The sequence below is a fragment of the Budorcas taxicolor genome, chromosome 6, assembly GCF_023091745.1.
Source record: "Budorcas taxicolor isolate Tak-1 chromosome 6, Takin1.1, whole genome shotgun sequence".
Lineage (NCBI taxonomy): Eukaryota > Metazoa > Chordata > Mammalia > Artiodactyla > Bovidae > Budorcas > Budorcas taxicolor.
In genome coordinates, this window is record NC_068915.1 from 15,340,380 (window position 1) to 15,354,550 (window position 14,171).

The 14,171-nt window shown below is 38.3% G+C and overlaps 1 protein-coding gene across 1 annotated transcript in view; it reads right to left on the reverse strand.

Annotated features, from left to right (window-relative positions):
* ENPEP (glutamyl aminopeptidase) overlaps nucleotides 1-14,171 on the reverse strand; it is an 80,377-nt gene that overhangs the window by 6,295 nt on the left and 59,911 nt on the right. Inside the window, exons 14-18 of the mRNA XM_052642137.1 lie at nucleotides 8,261-8,411; nucleotides 7,181-7,254; nucleotides 6,968-7,072; nucleotides 6,710-6,880; nucleotides 3,548-3,688 (exon numbers count right to left, since the gene is read on the reverse strand). Of these exons, the coding sequence (XP_052498097.1) occupies nucleotides 3,548-3,688; nucleotides 6,710-6,880; nucleotides 6,968-7,072; nucleotides 7,181-7,254; nucleotides 8,261-8,411 (642 nt within the window). The remainder of the gene's footprint in view (nucleotides 1-3,547; nucleotides 3,689-6,709; nucleotides 6,881-6,967; nucleotides 7,073-7,180; nucleotides 7,255-8,260; nucleotides 8,412-14,171) is intronic.

Sequence of the window (14,171 nt, forward strand, 5' to 3'; positions counted from 1 at the left end):
AGAAAGTGTTCCGGTTTCATTCTTTTACACATGGCTGACCAGTTTTCCCAGCACCACTTGTTAAAGAGATTGTCTTTTCTCCATTGTATATTCTTGCCTCCTTTGTCAAAGATAAGGTGTCCATAGGTGTATGGATTTATCTCTGGGCTTTCTACTTTGTTCCATTGATCTATATTTCTGTCTTTGTGCTATTACCATACTATCTTGATGACTGTGGCTTTGTAGTAGAGCCTGAAGTCAGGCAGGTTGATTCCTCCAGTTCCATTCTTCTTTCTCAAGATTGCTTTGGCTATTCGAGGTTTTTTGTATTTCCATACAAATTGTGAAGTTATTTGTTCTAGCTCTAAAATCCCATGGACGGAGGAGCCTGGTGGGCCGCAGTCCATGGGGTTGCTAAGAGTCAGACATGACTGAAGTGACTTAGAAGCAGCAGCAGCAGCAGCTTGATAGGGATTGCATTGAATCTATAGATTGCTTTGGGCAGTATACTCATTTTCACTATATTGATTCTTCTGATCCATGAACATGGTATATTTCTCCATCTATTAGTGTCCTCTTTGATTTCTTTCACCAGTGTTTTATAGTTTTCTATATATAGGTCTTTAGTTTCTTTTGGTAGATATAGTCCTAAGTATTTTATTCTTTTCGTTGCAATGGTGAATGGAATTGTTTCCTTAATTTCTCTTTCTATTTTCTCATTGTTAGTGTATAGGTCATTGCTTTTAGAACAAAAGCCCAATCTTTATGTGATCCCCAAAAGCTTAGCCCTTAGCTTTCTTCTTTTCAGCCAGGAATGCTCACCTCCTGTTCATCTAATTTACTCCTGCCCTTCTTTCAGAATTCAGCTCAGTCATCGCTCCCTTTGGGAATCCCTTAACCTCCAACTTCTCCTGACTTGGTCAATTTCCCCATTATGCTCTTTCAGTGTACCCAGAAACTTTTCTATCTGTAGTTATTACAGTTTTAATTATACATGTATTTATTTGATTCTTTGCTTACTGTTACAGGCTTCCCTGGTGGCTCAGATGCTAAAGGATATGCCTGCAGTGCAGGAGATCTGGGTTTGATCCCTGGGTTGAGAAGATCCTTTGGAGAAGGAAATGGCTACCTGCTTCTGTATTCTTGCCTGGAGAATTCCATGGACAGAGGAACCTGGTGGGCTACAGTCCATGGGGTCACAAAGAGTCGAACACGACTGAATGACTAACACTTGCACTTTACTTAATATTGCTCTTCATCATTAGACTCTAAACTCCATGAAAACAGAGAAGCAGATCTTTTTCTCCTGTACACTATTATAACTTTAGTGCCAAGCACGGAGCCTACCACATAGTATATGCTCCATAATATTTATTGAATGAAAGAATTATTTAAAATGAGATACCAGTTTTCATGTACTCAATTAATAAGAATATTTTTAAATGATAGCACTGAGTATTGGCAATGGTTGGAAAATAGGCAAAGTTAATAGTAAAGTTTGTTCTGGGAGACAGTTTTGCAATATTCATCAGAAACTCTAAAAATGAATGCATCCTTTAACTCAGCAGTATTGCTTCTAGTATTATTTGTATCCTAAGGAAATTGTCAAGGACATTCAAAGAGAACAAATAAGTTCAGTTTCAAAGATGTTCATTAGTACATTAATTATACAGTGGAAAATTTCAAACAATTTTATTATCCAACAGATGGAGATTAGCTAGATAAGATGTATTTACATGTTGAAATATGACTGAGAATTTACATAGGTAGTGGCAGTTTTTATTCAATCTATTCATTGCTAGTTTCTAAATATATTCTTTAATTTTTAGTCACAAAGTATAAAACAGAAAAGAAATGTTATAGAAATTATAGAAAATCACTGGAAAACTGTTAGCTATAATAGAATTTCTTCAAATCTATAAAATACCATTACAGGAACTTAGTGTGATTTCCTTTTTTAAAATTTCAATTTTCTTATCATAAAAGAGGTGTATATTATTTTGCACAAAGTACAGAGAAGCAAAAATAAGGATATAGAAATCACCCATACATACCACCTAAAAAAATCCCTATTGTCACATAGCTGTTTTCCCTTGAGTCATTTTTCCATGGATGTTTGTTTATTTATAGAAATGGAATGATATTAAACATGTTTTTATAATCTGCTGTTTTTTACATTATCCTATATTGTAGATATCTTTTTATGTCTTTAAGTAGGCTTCTTTGATGTTATTTTTAATTCTCAGTCATATTTCAACATTTAATATAAGTATGTTTATTCCAAGAAACAAATACCATATTGAATGTACCATTTAAGGGGAAATATGCTGTATATTTATCATATTAATTATTTTAAAAACTAAAATAAGGATTTAATTATATCAAATATTTTGAAAAATAATTATATAAAAATAATCTCTGACTTAATATTTGTTTAGTGGAATAAATAAAAGCAAATAATTTCTGAAGTGTTTTTGGAACTTTGTGGTTAAGTCTCAAACTGGAAAGGACATTAGTGGTTGGTCATCAGCTGTCATAAAAATCATAAAGCAAAAGCTTTATAAAACAGATTATTTAAGATGACAATAAATTATTTAGAAACAGAGGTAGTAAAACCACTCATTCTGAAGTCTGGAAAATGTTTAAGAGTTTGAAAATATTTGACTGAAGCTTGGCTCATTTCTGTTTAATTTGTCTTATCCAGTTTTAATGGGGAAATTATACTTTTTCAAATTAACCATAATTAATATTGGGCTTTTTTGTTTGTGTCTGACATATGGTTATTATATGATTTTATGTTTGAGGCTACTTGAAATAATATCACATGAGAATTAGATTATCAGACTATGAAGAAATATTAAAAGCCTTGGGAGAGGGTTTAGAACTAGCATTGGAAATAGTCATTAATTTATTTGTCCTGAAAAAATTAAACTTCAGGTCTAATAGATTTAAAGTCAGCTGTTTTTGACTTTTATTATAATACAAACCTGTTTTTTTCTACTTCTTAATTTTTTAAGAGGTATAACAATGAACTAACTTTTAAAATGAAATATGCATTATTTGAAATAAATCACATATGTGTGCTTAGTTGCTCGGTCATGTCCAACTCTTTGCGAGCCCATGGACTATAGCCCACCAGGCTCCTCTGTCCATGAGATTCTCTAGGCAAGAACACTGGAGTGGGTTGCCATTCCATTCTCCAGAGGACCTTCTCTACCCAGGGATCAAACCTGGGTGTCCTGCATTTCAGGCAGATTCTTTACTGTATGAGCTACAGAGAAATTCCTTTAGGGGCTTCTCTGATGACTCAGATGCAATTTAGGCATGTTTGAAGATTTTAGAAATCTATTGATCAGTTGGAAACACTACTTTCCAGGAAAGGAATTATGCTTAAACTAGCATATTGCTTTCCTAGAGGGAAAATACCATGATCCTTTACTTCTGATAATATGGCACTTAAAATATTGTATAGATGTCAGAGAAAGCACAAAAAAGAGAGAAAAAAAAAAACAAACTTGTAGATGGTATCAGACAAAGAGAACAACAAATCATTATCTAATCACCTCACCTGTTGACTAGATATTCCCAGTTGAGTTGTATCCAATTCCAGGCCATAGTCTTCCCATAGCTGTTATATGAGATGTATTGAATGACTGTAAACACATCCTGTGTTTTAATAAGGTTTGAGTCCTTGAGTAAATCTAAATACCTAAAAGAAGTCAAATGGAAAAGCAATTCAAAATGAGCCTTGAGTGTTCACCCTTAGCTAAATTCCAATAGAACTTAGCTTTCATTCCAGTAATTTAATTATTGAGTCATCAACTGAAACAATTAAATAAGAAAAATAATAAAACACAATTTAATATTTTCTAAAATACTTAACTGTTCTTTAATTTTGAGGACTAGAGAAGTGTAAACTGTATGAAAATTTCAGTTATTTTGGAAGTACTATAACAGTTAAAACCCACAATTTTAACTATTAATTTAAAAAATTAATTGTATTTAATAGAAGCACTCCATCCATTTGCCTATTATTCCATGAAACTAAAAAAGGAACTAATAAATTAAATTACTGATATTCTTTCTTTTTCATAATTTTATAAAATTATAAAATTTTGGCTGTGCTGAGTCTTCGTTGCTGCACAGGTTTTTCCCTAGTTGCAGAGAGCAGGGGCTACTCTCTAGTTGTGGTGCATGGGCTTCTCACTGTGGTGGCTTCTCTCGTTGTGGGGCATGGGCTCTGGGGCATGTGGGCTTCGGTAGTTGTGGTGTGTGGGCTCAGTAATTATGCCTCCAGGACGCTAGAGCACAGGCTCAGTAGTTGTGGTACATGAGCTTAGCTGCTCTGCAGCTTGTGAGGTCTTCCTGGATCAGGGGTCAAACCCACATCTCCTGCACTGGCAGGCAGATTCTTCACCCATGCACCACCAGGGAGGTCCTTATGTTCTTATTTTATATGGGACTACAGTTAAGTCTTAATTGATGCTTTTGAACTGTGGTGTTGGAGAAGACTCTTGAGAGTCCCTTGGACTGCAAGGAGATCCAACCAGTCCATCCTAAAGGAAATGAGTCCTGAATATTCATTGGAAGGACTGATGTTGAAGCTGAAACTCCAATACTTTGACCACCTGATGCGAAGAACTGACTCATTTGAAAAGATCCTGATGCTGGGAAAGATTGAGGTGGGAGGAGAAGGGGACGACAAAGGATGAGATGGCTGGATGGCATCACCGACTCAATGGACATGAGTTTAAGTAAACTCTGGGAGTTGGTGATGGACAGGGAGTCCTGGCTTGCTTCAGTCCATGGGGTTGCAAAGAGTCAGACATGACTGAGCGACTGAACTGAAGATTGTGAAAAAAACAACTTTCTAATATAATCTGTATGGTTAGATTAGTTGGCTATAATTAGAGTATAAAGCAAATAAGTCCAAGATAAATTAAGTGACCAAATAGATTTTTATTCACTTTATTCCATGGCTGTACCCAGAGGGAATATCTGAGCATGCTCTAATAAACTTCGGCACTGGAGTGGGGCACTCCTGAATTTTGTACAATTTATCTTTTATCCTCTAGTTCGTAAGAATCTTAGTACGGCATCTAAGTGGAGCTTCCCAGGTGGAACGGTGGTAAAGAATCTGCCTGCCCGTGCAGGAGATCCAAGAGACGTGGTTTGATCCTCGGGTCAGGAAGATCCCTTGGAGTAGGAAATGGCAACCCACCCCAGTATTCTTGCCTGGAAAATTCTGTGGACAGAGGAGCCTGGTGGGCTACAGTCCACGGGGTTGAAAAGAATTGGGCATAACTGAACACACACACAAGGCATGTAAGTACTTGCTAATTTTCTCATCATATACAACAATTAGCATAATGACAACCAAGTAATGAATCAATATGATGTTTTGTGGAATGTCAAGATGATCAAGTTCTGGATAGATAGACTATCTTAGGCCAGAGAGGAGACTTCACATATAGCCCTGAGGTGAGATAGTGAAAGTATATTGTTGACCCTGCTAAGTAAAAGCAAACTGTTCCTGGTAGCTCTTACAAATTCGTTATTGCACTATAATTTACTATTTATATTCTGCCTCTCCCATGAACCTATAAGTTTCTCAAGGATGGATATTATTCTTTTTCATTTTTATTCCCACAATCTACATACCTATACAAAGAAAGGATATCTTAAGTGTTGGTTAAATGAATGAAGCAAATAACTCAGAATCTATATAAGCAAAAAATGAAAAAGGCAGAAACTAGTTAATTTGGGACATAGGTGTGAAGTGGGAGAACATTCATAGATGGGCTTCAAGTGGTCTTTTGACAGTCAAAGTGAAGTTGCTCAGTCGTGTCCAACTCTTTGTGACCCCATGGACTGTAGCCCACCAGGCTCCTCTGTCCATGGGATTTTCCAGGCAAGAATACTGGACTGGGTTGCCATTTCCTTCCCCAGGGGATCTTCCTGACCCAGGGATTGAACCCAGGTCTCCCGCCTTGCAGGCAGATGCCTTAACCTCTGAGCCACCAGGGAAGGCTGTATCTTTTGAGTATAATGTAAATAACTATTTGTGTGTGCATGCCTGTTGTGGTGGACAGTCCTCTGCTGACAGAGACCAGTTTCGTTCTGGATTTGGATCAAGGTATCCTTGATTCTAGAGAAGGCAAATTGCTACCCCATCCTCAGAGTAGCATGATTGGTCCAAGTCAGTCAAAGGAACTCAAGTTCATTGCAGTCAGCAAGTGATCAAGTGGTAGATCCAGAGAATCACCCAGAATGATCAAGGGTGACCTAGTGCTGGATTATGAGAGGAAGTGGAGATAACTGACCTCTTATCGTAAAAGACAGAGTCTCGTGGGGAGGAGCTCTTTTGCTCCTGTCTTTCTTCCATTGAACGTATTTATGTGAAGACAAAATATCTGGGGCTCTGGAAGTCGTTAAGCATCCAACATGTTGAAGACGGCAGAAAAGAAAGAGAAAGAGCCTAGGTCTTGGATAAAATGTTGAATCGCTGTACATGACTGGAAGTTATCTACCTCTAGAATTTTTTATATGAGATAATGTGTCTTTATTTTTTAAGCCACTCTTACATGGATATTTTGTTTCTTGCCAGGAAAATAATTTTTTAATAGACTTTCTTGGAAATGTATCTTCCATTAATTAGCATTTTAAAGAGACTGTGACATGTAAACTATCGAGTACCTTTCATGTAATTTTTTAAAAAGTTCCAACTTACCTTGACAAAAGAGTAACATTCTTCACTGATGCTAATCCATACAGTAGCTTTTCTTTTTCTTGAGCTAATGACGTTTTCTGGTATTGCTCGAGAGTGTAATTCCATGAAGTCTCATTGCCAGAGTTCTGCATACCATACCGATATACCAGAAGCCTGAGATTTACAGGAAGACTAGAAGAAGAAACAGTGTTTCAGAGATTTTAATTCCTCATTTCTCAGTTTAAAGTCTTCTAGATATGAAAAAATGGGAACAGTCACCTTACAGTCCCAGTTAGCCACTCCTGAAATAACTGGGAAGCATTGTTCAAGGCATCGCTGTCTCCCGTCTTGCACGCCAGTCCTAATACAGAGGCACGGAGTAATCTAAGAAAACAAACACACACAGAGCTGGGGCCTTGAGAACTTTTCAACATATCTTAACACACACAAATATTAAACAAATGTTAATTTTTAAAAAGGTAAAAAAATAACTTTGTGAGGTGGTCTCCAACATCATTCCATCCCAGAATATCTGCAATGGGCTTCACTTGATCTCGGAAGTATTTCTGAAATAAAAGCATCATGTGCAGTGAGTAATAATTTACTATTTAGCAACAGTCTCCCATTTATTATTATCTACAGTTCCCAGTGGTAATCTTTTCCCCTACTAGTTCAGAGAACTTTGGGCCTGTACTTAGGAAAGGTATATATTCCAGTTTTTATCACATAGCAGTTTTACTTCAGTTCTGAACATAAGAACATTCTGGATCACTCTCTAATGTTTTATAGAACTTTGGGTCATCCCCTTTTAACCTCCACTTCTTAGCTGACATTTTAATAAATAGAATAACACCTGATAGACTTACCATACTAAAGATTGCTCAAGTATTAATGAAATAGTAACTAATATTTGTATATTGCCTTAAGATCTACAAAGGATATTTATATTATATGATTCTTACTATCCCATTACCATGGGAAGTCAAGTACTAACTTCCTATTGTACAAAGAAAATAAATATGAAATCATTTGTCCAATTTCTTTCATAAAGAAAATGGAAGAGCTAGAAATTGGAATCCAGAATTTGTTTAAAATTACAAGTGTTCTTGTAATCAGAAAGTGCTACAGAAATCACAAAGCCAAGAAAAGTAGTCTGAATGACTGTCATAATAAAATCTCAGTGTGGAAATAACAGCAGTAATAATAAGGAAAATGATGTTGTATTTTGATAAGAATAAATTCATTTTAACACAGATAAATCCGTTAAAATAGGATCTAGTTTGTATCTATGGTTTAAAACATTATTTGTTTTAAATAAAATATTAACTACTGTATTTCTTCTAACACTAAACTACACCTTTAAGTCGTATACTGAACCAGAAATACTGATACACTTCAAGCTGAAAGAAAATAGCATCTCTTTGATTTGATTAGTCAAGTCATTGTAATTTCCTTTGATTTGGCAGTCAAGATATGCTTTTGTGTTTCCCAGGAGCTCCTTCTCTCAGAAATCTTCCTATTCTACCAATGGGATTAAACATCTACTTTCATGAGATATAGCATTAGCATTACCTCAATCACAGGGTATAGCTCTTTATCATCTTCAAACATGCTAATAATATAGGTTACAGCTGAAATGACTCTCTGCCATGGTAAATATTCCTTTTCTTCTCTGAGATACTTGGTCAAGTTCAGAGCCTCCTTATAAGTTAGAAGCTGAGCTCTAAGAAAGAACAAAAAAATCCCACAGTAAATTAAAACCAATAGATTGGTTTCCTTTGACTGGAAGTACTAACATGGGCATCACAGATGTCAATGTTAATGAGAATCCTTCAATTAAACTATTAAGAAAATGCATTACTATAAAGGTCCAATCAAAGAGGTTTGTTCACAGTCATGTATTAGTGTTTTCAAATGTTCAACAATAAAGAGGAGACAAAACATTAAGGTATGCACTGAAAAATTTCTGTGGCAGAATTTTAGATAAAACAAAAGCCATTTAAAGAAACGAATCGCCAATCTAGGTTCAATACAGGATACAGGATGCTTGGGGTTGGTGCACTGGGATGACCCAGAGAGATGATATGGGGAGAGAGGTGGGAGGGGGGTTCAGGATTGGGAACTCATGTACACCCGTGGCAGATTCATGTCAATGTATGGCAAAACCAATACAGTATTGTAAAGTAAAATAAAAATAAATAAATAAATAAATAATGGGGGAAAAAAAGCCATTTAGTTGTATGGTTAATATTGACAAATAGAAACTTTTAAACATTAAGTTCACTAGCTCATTATAATATACAAATGCACCATTATAAATGTACCTTATTGAATTTTTTATATTTGATATGAATAAGAAATATAACAGTACTTGTGAATCATCAACGCTTAAAACATTTCAATTGAACTTATATTCCCCACAAAACATCTCCTTTTTAATGGCACCCCACTCCAGTACTCTTGCCTAGAGAATCCCATGGATGGAGGAGCCTGGTAGGCTGTGGTCCATGGGGTCGCTAAGAGTCAGACATGACTGAGCGACTTCACTTTGACTTTTCACTTTCATGCATTGGAGAAGGAAATGGCAACCTACTCCAGTGTTCTTGCCTGGAGAATCCCAGGGACGGAGGAGCCTGGTGGGTTGCCGTCTATGGGGTCGCACAGAGTCGGACCGACTGAAGTGACTTAGCAGCTTAGCAGCAGTAATATTTATAAATAAAAATGGATTTTGTTCCTCAAAACAACGTGAAATTACTATTGACACTTTAAAGAGTCTGACTTATTCCTCCTTAGAAAAGATTTTGGAAGCTTTTGAAATAATATTCTCAGAAATCTGTTATGCCTCAAATTTTAGCCTAGGTTTTGTAAAGACTCTTAGGTGGGAATCCTGTCTTTCCAAACTACATTTTGAAAATTTAGGTTAAATAATAAACTTTAAATTACTGAGTAAGTCATACTGGTGCATTGAGTGCTATTATGCTTGAGATCATTTTTTTGTGAATGAGAAATAATGTAATCATACCTTGATTTCTCCCCTGAATTGATAAGAAGATAAAATGGTATTGGAGATCTAGGTAAGAATAAATACTTTCGGCATCATATGATTTATACTAATGTGATATGATATAGAGTTTGTTTTCAGTTCAGAGAGCCGATTTCTCCTATTTCCTCAGATCTTGATCTTATTTGTTGTTCAGTCGCTCAGTTGTGTCCAACTCTTTGTGACCCTGTGGACTGCAGCACACCAGGCTTCCCTGTCCTTTACCATCTCCTGGAGCTTGTTCAAACTCATGTTCATTGAGTCGGTGATGCCATCCAACCATCTAATCCTCTGTCATCCCCTTTTCCTCCTGCCTTAAATCCTTCCCAGAATCAAGAGTCTTTTTCAGTGGGTCGGCTCTTCACATCAGGTGGCCAAAATACTGGAGCTTCAGTTTGAGCAGTCCTTCCAATGAATATTCAGGGTTGATTTCCTGTAGGATTGACTGGTTTGATTTCCTTGTTGTCCAAGGGACTCTCAAGAGTCTTCTCCAGCACCACAGTTCAAAAGCATCAATTCTTCTGGCTCAGCTTTCTTTATGGTGCTCAACCTTCTTTATGATCTTTTTAAAAGGATTTATATTTTGGAACATTCAACTTGTCTTAATAAAAGTATAACTAATATTGAGAAATGGAGTACTTTATTGAGAATGTTTGTTGAGTAGAAAGTGATTGTAGAACTTTATGTTGCAATTTGAAACAAGAATTTTCTAATTTTAATAATTCTCTAGTTTTCTGGGTGGATAGAGCAACAGCTTTGACCTGTCAGTATTTTCTTAGAATAATTATGAATAGCTGTTGCTCTGAGGATCAAATTGGTGAAGGCTAATGAAAGTTTATGAAGAATAATAGGTAATTCAGAAACCTAGTGGGCTGCACATTTATAGTAGGTGAAGTTTAGAGGTCCATTTTATAAATATATATAAATACTATATATAATATATATTATATATATATATTATAAGTATATATAAATACTATATATTTATCTTCCCTGGTGGCTTAGACAGTAAAAGCATCTGCCTGCAGTGTGGAAGACCTGGGTTCAATCCCTGGGTCGGGAAGATCCCCTGGAGAAGGAAATGGCAACCCACTCCAGTATTGTTGCCTGGAGCATCCCATGGACAGAGGAGCCTGATGGTTACAGTCCATGGGGTCGCAAAGAGTCAGACACGACTGAGCGACTTCACTTTCACTATATATTTAATGTTGAAAAATCGATATCCTATCCTAGTGCCTTGTTTTTCAACGTATTTGATAGCTATGCAATCATTGCACTGGTATCACTTGTTCTTTTAAGGCTGAGTCACTTGGTCAAAACACTGGACTGAGAATAAAATTTTTGTCAGTTATTATAGAGAGAATATTTTGAGAATTAAGTTGATGCCTTTTTCATTTCCCACACATCATGCGATTCTGTGGTATTCGATACTTCCAAGGAAGAGCGGTATCATTTAGGTTCATGATTCTCAAGTTTGAGCATGTATCAGCAACACCTGGAAGGTTTTTTTTTAACACTTGGGCCCCATCTCTAGAATTTCTGACTCAGTAGGTCTGGTGTAGGGCCTAAGAATTCTCATTTCTCACAAGTTCCCAGCAATGCTGATACTACTGGGACCATGTGTGAAGAATCGGTTTTTAGAACAAAGACATCTACAGTGCCCTTCCCTCCCAGGTCCCCTTACAGTGCTGTTTTGGCTCATAGCTGCACTTTTTCTTCAGAGAATAGCCCTTGACCAAATATACCCATCTTGCTTAAAAGGTTATGCAACCCCTACCCCTGGTCATTGATTGTCTGATGCAGGAATGCCACAGGCCAGCCTGCTTCCCTCAAGCTGGGTCACCGTGTAGTACAACTCATGGATGGCTTCCTACTGGAATCTGGCAAAGCTAAACTCCAGCTAAGACGATGTCGTCGCTGCTCAGCTTTTCCCCTGCCCCACCCTGCTTCTCACACTCCCTACTTCATAAGCGTCTTCTCTCAATAAACCACGTGTTCATGAACCTCCATTTCAGACTCTGCTTTGAGGCAACTCAAGATAGCATTTTTACTCACTTTGAGCCTCCAACCCTATTTATTAAATCCATAGACCAACAGCAGTTATGAAAGCCAGATTTGGTTGAGAATTTTCCTTATTCCGAAATCTTCCATTTATAGTAAGAGTCCAGCCTGAGGAACTTTGATCCTAGAATTGGCCTACAATCTATATTGTAGAGAGGAGAGAGGCTATAACTTAAAGAAAGTTCTCACAAAATGCTACGAAGAAGAAAACAAAAAGGTCTTTTGAGGAAATTCTTGCTCTCCTATCTTGGGCTGAGGTACTCAGAAGTTTGGGGAATCTTGGAACAAAAGGTTTGGTTTTGCTTTCCTGGGTATGACCTGGAAAGACTGCACAGTCCTCCAAGAAGGTCGAGTTCAGCACAATGTCTTATCAAACAGTGGCTTTTGAATGGGACAGGACAAATGGTTGAGAGAGGTGGTTAGGTAGAGGGATCTGACACTATGGTCTCAAGTTCTTCAGCAGAGCCTTCAGGTGGTGTGGAGACTTTTGAAAAATTCCCATGTGTTTGTTCCCTTGACATTAACTTTCTAATTAAATTCAGATTTCTGGCTTAAAACAGTCTCCTTGCTATCAACTAGATCCCTTTTGGAGTCTTTCCCCAGCAACTCACTTCTCCCTTTTTTAAAAGGGAGTCCTCAATAGGGTGGGAAAAGTTACTTATCTAGTTCTGTGCTGTGGTCTGGTCAGCTCTGTAAGCACCTATAAAAAGGTAACCTGGTGCGCCTAGAGGTCTGTAACCTTGGCATGGCTCACGCTCACTTTGTGATCTTCATTTGCTAACCTTCCCCTCACCTTGGACATGGTTGGAGCCTCAGTACCTTGAAGTCTGGCAAAAGTCTGCTTACAGCATTAGTTTAGGTGGCCCTTGAAGCCGCCTTCTCTGCCATCCTTTCCTCAGCCAGAAACTCCTGCCCGCTTCCGTGTGCTTGCCAGCCAGCGCTCTCTGCTTTCACTGGTGCTATTCCTGGACCCTCTCCTGGCTTTGGCACACAGTGGGCTGCAAAGTGCCAAATAAGCTTTTGAAAAGATAAAGCTCCACTGCAACAGGTAGGCAAAAAAGGATTCTGTCTCAGTTTTGGCAAGGCCCCCAAACCAAGCCCCTTGGCCTGTACTCGAAAGTAAGATGTGGGCTGATCCAATCAGGATTGACATGGTCCGGAGGGTCAGCTTTCTGTGACCCTCAGCTGACAGCCCACTACAGCTGTGAAAGAGATTGGAATGCCTAACAGGGAGAGAGAGGCCTTTTAGAAGAGGGCTTTTGGAGAAGGAAATGCCTACCCACTCCAGTATTCTTGCCTGGAGAATTCCGTGGACAGAGGAGCCTGGCAGGCTCCAGTCCATGGAGTGGCAAAAAGTCAGGCATGACTGAGCGACTAACACACAGTTTTGGAGGATTCCTTTAGTGTACTGAATGTGCTGTCCCTCCCGGAGGACAGAGTGCAGGATGCTTTCCCCCTCACACCCAGCCTAGAAAAGAGGTTTTAATGCAACCACTTGAAGAGTTTTATCTGTGTATCCTGGAACTCGTGTGGACACAGTGACCCGGTATCTGATCCCCAAGAAATCTAAAGGATGAGAGACTGTAGTTGACTATTGCTTTAACATCAGAGTGAAGAGATGGGACTGCATGAGGTGGCCATCTCTCCAGACTTTGTCAGGGGAAAGGATATATGAAAACTTGCTATAGACTAGATATGGTCTGGAAGTTTTCTCACCTCAGGGAACTGCAGAAGAAAGACGGTTGGCCATGGAATGGGCCATAAGATAGCACATACACCATGCAAGCACCATACAAGGGAAAGCATCAGTGTCAAACATGTCCAGAGTTCAGAGAAGACCAGAAGTAGACAGCATGTCAGGGTCTTCCCTCCTCTGCCCTCTCTGTGCTCCTCGCAGTGGAGAATCAGAGGCAACATGGTAAGAAGCAGGAGCTCCGTGTAGCAAAACGGAGAGGAGATCAGGCACCTTGTTCTCATTGCAGGTGGCTGGCCTGAAATTAGCCTGAGTAGGGGGCTGGGGGAAACTTTAAATGAACTTAAAAACTTTGAGGGTATAACTAGGCAGGGCGTATGGTTGAGCTGAGCCTGTCGTGGGGACTCAGAGTGACTGGGTGAATTCTTACTCCTTGTCTTCAGCAAATGTGCCCAGCTGGAGAGCAGTAAGACTCCTGGCTCCTCACATTTGGGGGCAGGGAAATCAAGAATACATTTATTTTTAGATCTGTCAGTTTACTGATGAAACATAAGAGTTCATTTCTTTTTGAATATCAGAGTAGAACTGTGTAAATTCTAATCCTCCCTCATGCACTTACCTATCTACGCATTTCTATTTTTCTCTGAAGTTTGAGTGATTTGGGACAGACTGTAACGAATACAGGTGGG